This window comes from Tachyglossus aculeatus, chromosome 10 (assembly GCF_015852505.1).
Source record: "Tachyglossus aculeatus isolate mTacAcu1 chromosome 10, mTacAcu1.pri, whole genome shotgun sequence".
Taxonomy (NCBI): Eukaryota; Metazoa; Chordata; class Mammalia; order Monotremata; family Tachyglossidae; genus Tachyglossus; species Tachyglossus aculeatus.
In genome coordinates, this window is record NC_052075.1 from 43,672,592 (window position 1) to 43,687,408 (window position 14,817).

General features: G+C 45.5%; 1 protein-coding gene across 1 annotated transcript in view; it reads left to right on the forward strand.

Moving 5' to 3' along the window:
• The window catches only part of NRF1 (nuclear respiratory factor 1), an 87,186-nt gene that overhangs the window by 34,014 nt on the left and 38,355 nt on the right, over nucleotides 1–14,817 (forward strand). The window contains exons 6-9 of the mRNA XM_038752522.1: nucleotides 1,808–1,948; nucleotides 11,319–11,477; nucleotides 12,901–13,098; nucleotides 14,172–14,273. Of these exons, the coding sequence (XP_038608450.1) occupies nucleotides 1,808–1,948; nucleotides 11,319–11,477; nucleotides 12,901–13,098; nucleotides 14,172–14,273 (600 nt within the window). The remainder of the gene's footprint in view (nucleotides 1–1,807; nucleotides 1,949–11,318; nucleotides 11,478–12,900; nucleotides 13,099–14,171; nucleotides 14,274–14,817) is intronic.

Here is a 14,817-nt window from a genome sequence, read left to right on the forward strand (position 1 = left end):
GTAAATACAAGGTAATCAGGTTGGACACAGTCTTTATCTCATATGGACTTATCCCCATTTTACAGATGAGGTAACTGAGGCACAGAGAATTGAAGTGATTTGCCCAAGCTCACACAGGGGACATGTGGCAGAGCCAGGGATCAGACCCGGGTCTTTCTGACTCTCAGGCCCGTGAAAGTGTAGCTGAGGACATACTCCGAATCTTGGGACAAATTTTTGACTTCCACCCTGGTGGGGGTCATAGCATCTTTATGAAGACCCACTGCCAGTTAGGCTTGGAAAACTCTTCATCCAGGGAAATACTGTGGCTGCTCCTTGGATGGCCTTTCTTCAAGCCACTCAGGCATTGACACAGATCCTCGGAGGACTGCCCTGCCAGCATTCCTCTCTTGAAACCCAAGCTATTTTCAAACAGTAACAAGACAAGCAGCGTGGACAGTGATCTGGTTCTGTGATTCTAGTGGATTAAGTACAGGCCTAGTCAGAAGGACCTGGGCTTTAATCCCTGCCCCATCACTTGTTTGCTCTGTGACCTTGGGCAAATCACTTCGCTTCTCTGGGCTTCTGTTACCTTCACTGTAAAACTGGGGATTAAGACTGTGAACCCCAAGTGGGCCAGGGACTGTGTCCTACCTGGTTAGCTTGTATCTACCCCGGCACGTAGTACAGTGCTGCCTGGAATGTAGTAAGCACTTAACAAATACCACAAAAAAAAGGACAACAAACCCCACAGAATGCATGTCTATAAATTCCTGAAAGTTTACTGATCCTTAAAAGGGATTCAAGAGTGACTAAAGTCGCTAATAATAGTAGAAATAATGATAATTCAGCATAATAATATCATGGCTTTCCTCCTAAGAGCGTAAAGCGTTTTTTCCACAATGAGCTTTTAAGTTCTCTAATTAGTACCTTGTGATTGAGGTTTATGTATTCTGAAGTTTATGAAACTTGGAGCCTAGCACTTGGGTTCGTGAAGCGAGTTCTCTTAAATTGCCCAAGGAAAAGAACTGAGCCACCGCAAGGCACCCATGCTGGACACAGTTGTTCAGAAAATTTATCCCTTAAAGTTTTCTTGGAAACAGCAACTGCTTCAGAAGGGAAGTGGCATGGCCTATTGAATAGACCACAGGCCTGGGAGTCAAAAGGACCTGGGTTCTAATCCCGGCTCCGCCACTTGTCTGCCGTATGACTTTGGACAAGTCACATAACTTCTCTGTGCCTCAGTAACCTCATTTGAAAAATGGGAATTAAGACTGTGAGCCCCATATGGAACATGGATTGGGCTTAACCTGATTATCTCATATCTAACCCAATACTCAGTGAGGTGCTTGACACATAGTAAGTGTTTAACAAATACCATAAGAAAAAGAAACTAGACTTCATGGTATCTGTTAATGAATCAGTTGTATTTATTGAGCACTTACTGTGTGCAGAGCACTGTATTGAGTGCTTGGGAGAGTACAACATAGCAGATACATTCCCTGTCCACAATGAGCTTACAGTTTAGAGAAGTGCTTACTAGGCAGTCACTTTGAATGAGCATCGGTCCTGCCGTGGAACTTTTATTCCCATCTTCTAGCATTACCCTGTGGTTTCATCATCTCCTCCATCTTGATTCGGCTTTGGCGTGCTGTCTTTGGGGCCAGAGGGTATTTTTCTGTCCGGGCTGTGATGCTGCGTGCTCACTGGGATCTGTAGGGGCACAGGGAGAGCCAGCCACGCCCCAGCTTTCTATTGCCCAGCCTCAACCTCTTCTTTGTTGTTGCCGGGCAACCTTGTTTACTCTCGCCTTCCTGATTCCCCACAGGTACGCAAGTACAAGAGCATGATCCTGGAAGACCTGGAATCAGCTTTGGCAGAACACGCCCCCGCGCCCCAGGAGGCTAACTCAGAGCTGCCGCCTCTCACCATAGACGGAATTCCCGTCTCTGTAGACAAGATGACCCAGGTACGGGGCGGGCAGCCAAGGGGAGGGACGGAGGGGCCTGGGTGGGCCTCCCACTGCACTTGCTGGTGCCACAGTGACGTAGCATTAGGAGGCGGAGGGCGTTCATGCCCCCTGAGGAGAAGGAACAAGCCAAATGCCCTGGCAAGAGGAACGGGCCCCCAACAAAGAGGTGGATTTCCATTCCGGCCAAAGCCAAATGACTACTCTGATGCCCCCTCCCCCCAGCACTTGGACCCTTGGGTCAGAGGAAAAGGAAAGCCCAGTAGTTTTCACCTCGGGGATTGTGGGGAGCACTTATCATTGAGTCATCTACTCCAGGGATGCAGGGGGACTCCTAATCTCTTTAGGGCTCAAATATCCTCCCACCTCAACCACCCAGGTTCCTTCTTCCCCAGCAACACTGCAGGGAACGTGTTTATCAACTCTCTTATTTTGCATTTTCCCAAGCAGCACTTAATGCAGTGCTCTGCACACAGTAAGTGCTCAGTAAATACCACTGATTAGCTTGATTGCTTCAGAAGGTTCCTTTCTCCAGGGGTAGGGGATTTGAAGGGAAAGGAAACTGACCTGCAGAGCTTTGGTATCAGTAATTGCTGGCCTTCCTTCACCCTTTCCTCTCGAGGAGAGGAGGAAGGGATGGATTTAGCCTTCTCAGTTGCTGCAACTTAGTCATTTCACTGCCATCTTCATCCGTACTTCCCTAAGATAATGACCCCCTCTTTTTCTTTAGTTTTTTAAAATTTGAGGCGACCGGCTCGATAAAGTCTAAAGTCCCCTGATCGTGGCAAGCTTTTTCAGCCTCCTGCAATTTCACACACATTTCTGGATCCTGCCCTGTGGGTTCTCTGGAAAGGGTCAGGCACCCCAGGATTGGGTTAGGAGATCTTGGAATGAAAACTCAGCTGGAACAGAGGCTGCAGGAAATTCGAGAGGTGGCGTTCCTTCTCCCTGCATCAGATCTGAACAAGTGCCAAGCCTGGTGCGGGGGGATGTAGATATAAAACTAAGCCTCTTAAAGAACCCATGGCCCTTTCTCCGAGTGCCTAATACATTGCCGCCTCCTGAAGCGATTGATGATGCCAAATGAAGGCTTAGGGATTCCTCTTTTCTGTCTCTGTAGCCTTTTCTTGCTTTGCTTTCAGGGCCATCAAACGTCCCTTCTGCCCAGAAGCAGATTATAAGTAAAGCACCTACTTAAAAGCCATAGTAGCTGCGTTCCCTGAACTCTTGGTAACAGCTTCTTAGAGCAGTAATATTCAGTGATATTATTTAAAACCCATCAGTTGCCTGGAGTGCTCTAAGCACCTTCAGGATGAAGGCTAGAACCTTTTCCTGCCCGTGAGGATTTTCAGCTGCAGTTTAGACGGAAAAGACTAAAAGCATGGGCAGCAGCAGGCCATTCGTTAGTCAATCATTGGTCACCTGCAGAAGGCCGACAGTTGAGGAAAGACTTATCAGAACAAATTCTTCAGTCAACAAGTATTTATTAAACGCATTTGGAAGAACTCGTGCTGTACGAGGTGGAACACTTTAAAAATTGGCTTATTAGTATGGAATCCTCTTTGGGAGATTTGCTGGAAAAGGGAATAAACAGCTACCTGTTGGAGGTAGTTTTAAATGTTGTATTGCTTATTAATCCATTAATCTATCAGTGGTATTTATTGAGTGCTTATTGTGAGCACAGCACTGTATCAAGCACTTGGGAGAGTACAATACAGTAGAGTTGTGTGCCTAGTAGCAGAAGGAGGACTGGAAGCCCTCTTGAAATAGACATCTACTATAGCATTTTACATGCAGAGCTGAAAGTGAATTTGGCTTTCGCATTCGTTCTCTCTCTCTCCCTCTCCCTCCCCCTCTCTCCTTCTCTCCCTGTCTTCCCCCCCTCTATTTCTCTCTCTTCATGCAACTTACACTGCACTATTCTGGGAAAGTAAAAGACCCAAGCAAGAGTATCAGAGTTCTTTTTGCTGAATTTGTCTTCTCAAACTTTTACCGGGGCCTTCCAGGTTGCCTTAATATTCCCCGAGAGAAACACTACAGAAAGCTGATGCAACAGGCTGGTAATTCTTTCAGAGGCAATGCAGGGTGCAGGCTTCTTCTGTAGGAGGAAGTCAACCTTCAGAGTTGACATGGTTTTTTGGGTGGAAGATAAAATCTGTTTTTAATTTAGGGTTGGGGTGGTGCATATTCTTACTAAATTGCAGATAAATTCAGCTGTTCTATGTAACATCAGTCCTGTTTTTCCTCCAAGGATATTACTGCCAGTTTCATAGTTTCTGCCTAGGTCAGAGAGTTGATGTGAAGCTGGCGATTTGGATTCAGGGCAGAACCAAAAATCTAAGTAGTGAAATTTAAGTTGGTTAAGTTTTTTACACTATTTTCCATGTTAGAAACGCGCAAAAATAGCTCTCCCCTACCTGCCCGCCCCCCACCTCCAAGATACTTAAAATTCTTACTCATTCCCCAAGTCTTAAATTAATAAATAGAAATATGACCCATGAGTACATTTTGGAGTAGAACAGCATGAAACACAATTAAGGGAAAATCCATTTACAGAAAAATTAAATGTACATTCACTGAATTGGTATATATTATGTGGATTCCTGGTCTGCTCCAAAGCTGTTCTGTTAAAATATAGGATTCTGCTGCCCAGAAGATTTGAAAAGTGTTTTCTGTTGCTGAGCTCTAAGGTACAGAGCCTGCAGTTCCCTTGGGTGATTTGACATATCACAAGCATCAGAACTCAAACAATGCCCTTGTTACTTACGTTATTTTAGGTGCCCCCATATACTGTTGAGGAATTCCAGTGTCCTTAATTATGGACTTAGTAGGGTGAAAATGGTCGCCTCAAAAGGGAATGCAATGTTGCCATATTTGGAATACACAAGTACATATTTTTAAGGTCTTGAGAACAGAAAGTCCCACAAAGAGATTTGTAAATGTTATTGGACTAATTGTTTAAGAGCCCTACCATCAGGGCCGGAAAATTAAGGCCCTAGCTTTGAACAGGCACAGATATCATCAGATAGATGTCACAGAGGCATTAAGATGTGGGTCTGTTCTACTTCTTGAAGAGGAGAATGTGAAAATAACCATCCTCTCTTTGATCACCCCGCTTCTTTGGAATTCTTAAGGGAAATGAAATTTCAATATTTTGAGCAAAGGGGTTTGTGTGAAAATGCAGCTAGAAAAGTCAGCTGCATACAAGGACATGGTGGGCCTCAGGGTGCCTGCTTTCCTTTAGGGAAGCCAGGTGGTAACAGTGTTATGGTCTGCACGTGCTCTTTGCAAAGGAATAGAATTTGTTTTAATGTTTTAAATCATACACTGGTTCAGGAGGCACCGATTCATCCAAACCACAAAAGCTGATTCTCTGTGGTCCACGCTCACCCCCTGGCCCTTGCTTGGGGGTAGACTCCCCTGGCTGTGGTGGTTTCATTCTGTGGCTGAATCCCTCATTGGTAAAATGGCAGTTTTAGTAACCAGAGGTAGACCAGACTACATGGAAAAAGAAGCATCTTGGGAAGAAACTTGGAGCTCAGCATTGAGAATTTGGAAGGTGCACCTCACCGGTTCTTAATCTAGGCCCCAGCCACACCTTCCTATTTGACATACAAAGCTTCACAGCAGTGTATTTAATAATAATAATAATGGCATTTACTAAGTGCTTACTATATGCAAAGCACTGTTTTAAGTGCTGGGAAGGTTACAAGGTGATCAGGTTGTCCAGCGTGGGGCTCACAGTCTTCATCCCCATTTTACAGATGAGGTCCCTGAGGCACAGAGAAGTTAAGTGACTTGCCCAAAGTCACGCAGCTGACAAGCGGTGGAACCGGTATTTGAACCCATGACCTCTGACTCCAAAGCCCATGCTCTTTCCACTGAGTCACGCTGCTTCTCTTTCCATAGCACTTGTGTGCATGTCTTTAAGTTTTATATTATAAATTGCTTATTTGTATCTGTTTCCCCCTCTAGACTGTAGGGACAGGGAATGTGCCTGCTAATTCTGTTGTACTACAGTGCTCTGCATATAGAAAACGCTCAGTAAATACCAATGATTGATGGGCAAGGTTGTCTCCTGCTGAGTCAGTGCCTTTCAGACACTGTGGGAGGTGGCAAGAAGAGGAGGCTCTGAGGCACTTCCGAAACATGTAACATTAGTTGTTTGGTGGCCTTTTCATCTCAACTAATGTACTAACCGGGCGATTGCCACAGCAAGTGTTATCAACCCACTGAGCCAAATATAAGCACGTCTGAAAATAGGATGAGAAGGGTGTTCCCACAGAAGCTGGAGCAGGATAAGATTAAATCCCCTCAAGGAACTCCTATGAAGTGAAGCAGTGTGACTTAGTGGATGGAACATGGGCCTGGGAGACGGAAGGGCCTGGGTTCTAATCCTGGCTCTGCCACATGTCTGCTGTGTGACCTTGGGCAAGTCCGTTCACTTCTGTGCCTCAGTTACCTCACCTGTAAAATAGGGATTATGACTGAGTAGGATGTGGACCATGGACCTGATTATCTTGAATCTACCCCTGTGCTTAGTACAGGGCCTGGCACATAAGTGTTTAACAAATACCATTTAAAAAAAAAATATTGGACTCCCTCAGAGTACTCTGCACCATCTAGTTGAAGATTTCTCTGGCAATAGACTGAGGTATTCATCACTTTTCTAAGCTTAGGAAGGGTTTACCGACTATTACTAAACTTTAGCATGCCTCCTGGGTTTCCCGACAAATTCCCTAATCCAAAAGGCTTCTGGGCTACTCTATTTTCATCCCTCGCGGACCCACAGATGTTACTTAGCCACACTTTCTATCATCCCTTATCAGTCCTTCGAGTCCTCCCATCCAGGGTAGTTGTTTTGAATTTCTGCCTGTCTTTTCTCTCCCAGCACAGCCTTAAAAACAATCACTAGAAGGACGAAACAAAAGGCTAAAAGGAAATTGCACGGGAAGTAAAATGTTATGGACGTCCTGAGGTCTGATCAGACCTGTTCTACAGTTCTGCTGTCTGATCACAGCTCCCTCCCCCACTCCCCTGCTGCTGCTACCCACTCACACCTGCCTTGTGACATTCTTTGTTTCCCTACTCTGAAAACGGGAGGTGTGCCCGCACCTGTTTCTCCCAGTTCACAAACTAAGCTTCATTCAGAAGGAGTTAATCTTCCCTTCCCTCTGCCATTTCCCTCCCCATTCCCTTCACTCTTCTCCTCTCCCCTCCCCGTCCCATTCCTGTTCCCATCCCTGTTTAAAGTGTGGCCTAATCAGATGCTGCACACACTGGGATTCCAAGGAAACATTTAGGTGTGGAGGCTGCTTACACAGTTCTCTGTCTCGTGGTTGGCTAGGGAGGTTGCACGATCAGGGAATTAGAACTTGAACGAACCTCCAGAGATCACTTTAAATGTCCTCCCCCGCCCCAATCTCCCTCTAAGCGGAGAGATTCCTCAGGCTTTTTTGTTAACCCGTCTCTGGGTATAACAATACTACAAGGAAGCTTTTCCTTTGCGCTAACCAAAATCCTTTTCTTTCTTTTATTTTGCTTTCAGTAGCAGTAGGATCCTATCTAATTATCCCTCAAGGTCTTGAAGATAACGATTAAGACCTCTGATGGCTTCTCTTTTGGGATTAAATCAGGCCAAATAGGAGGACTGCACCATGGTTGGGATCAGAGGTGGGGTCGACCCTCCAGTCCCACTTGTCTTGTGGGGGAAGAGGGGGTCTGTGAATCCCTTTCCATCCCCCAGGTCCTGGCCTACCTTTTCTGTGTGACATGTCCAGGAGAAAGTACTGCCCTTTCCACCCACAGAGGCGAGGCCCCTGGACTGGTTCTAAAAATGGCCCTTGAGGAAGCCAGAAATGAGGGAAGGAACCCCATTCTTGGAGCTCTGGAGAAGCACAGAGAAGCATTTTCAGGCTACCTCCACGTGACCTGGTGGACAGCTCCTAACCTGTGGCCCTATTGCTGGACCGTGCTAGGTTGAATAATCCCAGTTTTCCCTTTATCCTTTCCTCATGGGTTCATTTTCCAAAGCTGTAATTATTGCCATTTTCCCCAAGGTGCTGGAGGTCTTTTCTAGTTCTCTAGCGAGCCTTCTCTACATCCCTCATGAGCTGTGAGCCCACGCAGGATATATCATGTGCTAGCAAATGTAGTTTTGAAATGCTCCCCCTTTTGCCTTCAAGATGTCAGAAATCAGATTGGGAATTGAGGTCCGTGAATCAGCCACACCATAAACAAGCCCCTTGAAGGATCCAAACTTCTCTTTTCCCATTTGCAGAATGAAGCTACAGTGCTCGCTGATCAAGCACTTTAAAGATTTTAAGGAAGCACTGCGTAATCTCCAATAAATATTCCCCTATAATCGCCAATTGGTGAAAACCATGTCATGTGGCTGGAGGTTATTTTCAAATCTGACCTTATTTAAAGCTTTGGAAACCTATCATTTAAATCCTACTGGCAGCCTCCACTTCTGACTCATACAGAACAGATAAAGTTCATTGTCGAAGCCCAACTTCGAGGGAAATGTTTTCTTTGAAACGTGTTTGTGCTGGGTCTGAAGAGAGGGCTAGTTGGAGGCTAGTGAGGGATGAGCTCTCAAAGCACACTGTCCCTGGCCTGGCGGCTTGGAGTGACAAGCCTATTCCAGGCATAGGGCTCCAGGCAACCAGGAGGCTTCACTCTTGTTGCAGGCTCAATTAAGAGAGGCCTTCACACCTAAGCTTTAACTCTGTGGTTCCTGTTGATTATGTCCCCAGTGAGGTAAACCAAACCCGCCTAACAAGTGTTGGGCTTCTGAACGCCAAAGGACCAGCAATTAATTCATGTGGATAATGAGGTACACAGTGCAGAATTCTGGGAAGAAGCCATCTGACTCTCTCTGCACTGTGTTACTGTCTATCCTTTACTATTGTTTCATTAATTATGAATGAGGCCCCAGCACCTCTGATTGGTGGTTGCTTTAAAAGGGGACTGTTTCTACTGAATTCTTGATGGAAACTAGATGCAGTATTTATTGAGAGCTTACTGTGTGCTGAGCACTCTTATTGGGCACTTGGGAGAGTACGGTATAACAGAGTTGGTAGACACGTTCCCTGCCCACAAAGAGCTTAAAGTCTAGAAGGGAAGACAGACATTAATATAAATAAATAAATTACAGATATGTGTGTAAGTGCTGTGGGGCTAAGGGAGGGATGAATAAAGGGTGCAAATCCAAGTGCAAGGGGATGCTGAAGGGAGTGGGAGATCTTACTCATTTCCCACTTAAATGTCAAAGAGGGATGACTCTGATTTGAAAAATATATGTGTATCTTTTTTTTTCCTCTGTTGGCAAGGATTTGCAATCCTTGTATGGGTACCAGAGGGAGATAGACAACATCCATCAGTGCTATTTATTGAGCATATTGTATGTGCAGAGCAGTGTACCAAGTGCTTGGGAAAGTACCATTTAACAGAGGAGGTAGATGTGATCCCTGCCCATAGGAGCTTACAGTCTACTGATGAAAGTTAAGGTTATTTTTTACTTAGAGTGGAGTCTCAAGAATAAAGGTAAAGCAGCATAGCCAAGTGGAAAGAGCATCTAGACTGTGTGCCCATTGTTGGGTAGGGATTGCCTCTATCTGTTGCCGAATTGTATTTGCCCTACCTGGATTGCTCTCCCATCATCTCTTCCTCAGTCCACGAGCTTCCCTTGTCCTAAATCTCTGCTTTATCCTGTTTCATTCATTCAATCGTATTTATTGAGCACTTACCGTGTGCAGAACACTGTACTAAGTACTTGGGTATTTGCATCTCTGTGCCTTTAGAGAGCATTCAGTTCACTCCCACTGCCCTCCAGCACCTGTTTTCATGTGTAAATCATATATGTATGTTTCTTTTGCATTCATTCAGTTATTTTTTATGTTCCATATTTCTAGCATTTTCAGTTTTTGTCTACTTGCCTTTGCATATTTTGTGATAATCCACAATACCCTGTTAGATTGATGTAGGCTTCTCCAGGTCAGGCACTGTTCCCCCAAGTGCCCAGCATTGGTGGTGTTCTCAGAGAGGGAATGAGTGAATGAGCGAGTGAGTGAATGAATGAATGAACGAACGAACGAACAACAAACGAATGGCTATATTGCTTTTCCCTGAATTATATGCCGGGCCCTCTGGCAAGCTTAAGGTGTTTGCTTCTGTCCGTGGCTGAGACCAAGGAAGAACTTCCTCTAAAGAGTCCAGAATGCCAGGAGAAATGACTTTGAGATACACTTTCTCAAAATAACCAGAGGAATGACCTCATAGGCCAGTTGATAGCCAGGGATTGCAAATGGATACATTCCCGATAGCCTACCACTTGACGCCGCAAAGCCAAATATATTCTGGGGCGCCTTTGTGTCATATCCTGTAGGCAGCATACTGTCCGGTAGAAGTGGAGGCTTGGAAACAGAGATGAAATGGTAATGTTTGCCCCATTAATTAGGGAGGTAAGCAGTATCCTGCTTCCTAACTGGAGTGCAGTTTTGTGTCTGGGACCATTCCTGAGTGGCTGATTCATTCAATCATATTTATTGAGTGCTTACTGCCATCTTCAAACTCTTGGTTCCCAGCTCTGAGTTCTAAGACACGGCATGGCCTAGTGGAAAGACCCCAGTCCTGGGAGTAAGAGAAACTGGGTTCTAATCCCGGCTCTGCCACATACCTGCTGTGTGACCTTGGGCAAGTCACTTCACTTCTCTGTGCCTCAGTTCCCTCATCTGCAAAATGGGAATTCGATACCTGTTCTCCCTCGTATTTAGACGGTGAGCTCCATGTGGAAACTGATTGTCTTGTATCTGCCCCAGTGCTTAGTACAGTGCTTGATACATAGTAAATGCTATTATTACCATTACCACTGATTCTTGAGGGTTTCCCATCTTACACGGAACCTCTGTCCTTGGTCTTGTCACATTGTTGTGCATTATGGCTTCTTGTCTGGGCTTAAGCTGCTTTGGTATTTGGGCTGGGTTAAATCTGAGTGTCTTCTGAAGAATACGGAGCTCTTTGGGATGGTCAGTGATCAGCAGGCTGGCAGGAGTCGGGCAAGACTAAGGTCTGATAGAACTGATTCTCTTTACCTGTTCCTGGAACCAAGATCCAGGCAGATGATCAGGACGTGTCCACAGTGAAACTCAATCCAGGAAAGACAGTCCAAGCTCAAATCTCCCAGCCAGATGGCTTCCAGGGTGAAGCCACCATACTTTGCCAACCCCATATAGGACCTCTCTCTCTAGGTTCCTCTAGTGGACTCTTGCGGGGTTATGATTTCCAACTCTTAGGAGGAATCTGGTAGGGATCAAAGAGGGAGAACTTCTCTGGCAACCTCCACTCACCATCTCTTTCTCTTGTTTAGGCTCAGCTCCGGGCCTTCATCCCAGAGATGCTGAAATACTCCACGGGCCGGGGGAAACCCGGCTGGGGGAAGGAGAGCTGTAAACCCATCTGGTGGCCAGAAGATATCCCTTGGGCAAATGTCCGCAGCGATGTGCGCTCAGAAGAACAGAAACAGCGGGTGAGTGTCAACTGGAGCTCTGTTGTTCTGTTTCCCTACTCAGAATCAGTTACTTGAGGTGGAGGTTTTCCGCTTTGTTGAGCTGACATCTTCCCTTGAGGCTGGTACATCTTAAGAAGGTGAGGATGAAAAGCTAAGCTTCCCCCTTAAAAAAAAACCCAACCCAGTTCTCTTTCCACTCTTCCCAGTGTTAGATAGAAGGTTTAGATTGGTTATGAATGCTCCTTCACTTCCCTAGCAGTAAATTCATGAGGGTTAATTCTTTTAATGGTTCTTTTAAACTCTGATTCGTGCTTTGAACTCCCTTTGAAGGAAGGTCCTAAGTAAACTTGTAATATGAAATAGTAAAGTGATAATCCCTTCAGGGTCAGAGAAGTTGACTTAATCCTGATTAGCCAGCCTCCCTGGAGCGTGGGCTGCACTGCACCAGGAGAGTGGGGAACATCCAGCCTCAGGGTCTCTTTCCCATCCCTGACCCAGAGACCCCTGACTGCAAGAGAAAACCGGACTCAACTGGAGGGTGAAATAACTAGTGCTCTTCTCTTCCCTTCCCTCTTAAGGATACCTTAAGGTCTGGATTCTCCATGGGAGTCCATAACTTGATAATTAAGAATTTTCCTCTTCCTTATAGAGTTCAATTTCTAATAATAATAATAATAATAATGATGGCATTTATTAAGCACTTACTATGTGCAAAGCACTGGGAAGGTTACAAGGTAATCAGGTTGTCCCACGGGGGGCTCACAGTCTTAATTCCCATTTTACAGATGAGGTAACTGAGGCACAGAGAAGTGAAGTGACTTGCCCAAAGTCACACAGCTGACAATTGGCAGAGCCGGGATCTCCTGTTAGGAAAAACAGTGTGGTATAGTGGAAAGAGCCCAGGCGTGGGAGTCAGAGGACCTGGTTTCTAATCCCAGTTCTGTCCCTTTTTGCTTTGTGACCTTGGGCAAATCACTTCACTTCTCTGTGCCTCAGTTTTCTCAACTGTAAAATGGGGATTAAATACCCATCCTCCTTTCTCCATAAGTCTGTGAGCCCCGTGGGTGACAGGGATTTGCCCAACCTGATTATCTACCCCATCTATCCCAGCGCTTAGAACAGTGCTAGGCACGTAGTAAGCACTTAATAAATGCCATTATTATTAAGTCAAGTCTGAAAGATCCAGTGAGATCAAATAGAACTGGCCAAATAAGATCCTTTTGAGGTAGGAGAGAACCTGTAGTAGATCTTCTTTAATACCTGGCAAGATAGCTCTACCCCCAGATGGTTTGCAGGCCTTTGACCTAATCCAGGCTGTAGGTCTGGCTGCCACTTGGGTAAATGGTGACTTTTGGGAACTGACCGTTTGAGGTGGGCTAAATAGCAGCAGGGATCTTGTTCTTCTCTCCCATCTCTGAATAATTTTTCATTTTGGTGGCAGGTGTCATGGACCCAAGCCCTAAGGACCATAGTAAAGAACTGCTATAAGCAGCATGGACGAGAAGATCTGTTATACGCTTTTGAAGATCAGCAAACACAACAACAGCCAACAGCCACACATAGTATAGCCCACCTGGTACCGTCGCAGACTGTAGTACAGACCTTCAGTAACCCTGATGGCACCGTTTCACTTATCCAGGTGAGTGGCATGTGTTTCCCCATTTCCCCACCCTGCATTTCCCCTTTCTGGGGTTTCAGAGTAGCATCCACATGTGGGGGATCCTGTTCTACTAGGTGCTTTGCCTTAGAAATGCTGTAATCGGCCTGAAACTGCAACCTGCCCTTTATCTACTAGCAACCTCTGGCGATCAGGAGTAATAGGAACTGTTCCATCTGCAGTTTATTATGCATAAAACTTTAAACCATGCCACTTTCATTTTGCTAACCCTGTTTGGAGAAATAATTCTGGACCCCATGAGCCATTGATCTGACCCTATAATGGCATTGCTTATGTTCTTGTGTTCTTACACAGCTATAGGAAGCTTTCCAGGCATCAGTACCAATCTAGAGTGGAGAGTTAATGTGACTCATCTGTTACCCTTTGGTTATTATCTTTTTGTGTACTTCCGCACAGAGCCCTTACCTAGGAAACATTTCTCAGGGTTGGAGGAAGTGTTGACTATATATGTTTAATTGTATTTGTTAAAGCGCTTACTATGTACCAGACACTGTACTAAGCCCTGGGATAGATAGAAAGTTGGACACAGTTCATATCCCACATGGGACTCACAGTCATAATCATCATTTGTCGGATGAGGTAACTGAGACACGGAAAAGTGCCTCAGTTCTCAAATTAACACGACAGACAAGTGGTGGAGCTGGGATTAGAACCCAGATCCCCTGATTCCTAGTGCTCTTTTCACTAGGCCTCACTGCTTCTCTAATTTGGCTGGGAATTTTGGGTGGGAGGGGAGGACAGGCTGGCTGAGGACTGTTAATGAGACTTAGCGGCTTTTCTCTTTTGAATGCCATGCTATCTAGGTGACTGTCAAGCACTGACCACAGCCTCGTTTTGGTTTCCAAACTTTAAGGACGAACAGAGATCAGTTTAAGTAGCTTCGATTGTGTTGCTTCCTTGTTCCCAGAATTGCCAAAGAGTTGGGATCTGATGAATTACAGAACCTGGGAGAAAAGGGATGGGGTCGGGGGTGGGGAAAGCGGGTGGGGTGTGAGGAATCTGTCTGTTCACGGCTGTTCTGTCCCTTTATTTAGGTTGGAACAGGCGCCACGGTGGCCACCCTGGCTGATGCCTCCGAGTTGCCAACCACAGTCACTGTTGCACAAGTGAATTACTCTGCTGTATCTGATGGAGAGGTAAGGATGAAGGTTTTCTTTGTCCTCTTTTCAGTACCCCTCTACCATGAATGGGCATGGGTATGTGCGGGGAGAAGGGAGAGTTTTGTGGCAGGTGAGTGGTATGTTCCTTCCAGCATTTTCTGAACTTAACTGCTAGAAACATAAAAGCAAGCCTGAGAGAGATCGAGCCTGGGTCTCTCTTAGCTACGTGCTAATTGTAAGACATGAGATGCGGGTATTATTCTGGATTAGAGTTCCTAGTCGAGAGCTTTTGCATTAGTAGTTTAAAATTTCATAAAGTCTATATGTAGAATGTGTGGATTTCCAAACTCTTTATCAGTTGTCAAAAACTGCTGTTAGCCCGTTCCACTAGTTCAGAAGCTAAAGGACAAAGTAGAGAAGTAACTTGCCCAAAGGCAGTGTCCAGGAATCCCTGGACAGAATTTACCAGAATTTAAGTGCTTTGATGGAGGCAATCATTGTGCCATAATTGAATGTGCCATAAGGACCGTGATTTTTCTTTTCCCTCACTTATGTAATAAAAACGCATTGGCTGTTGGGG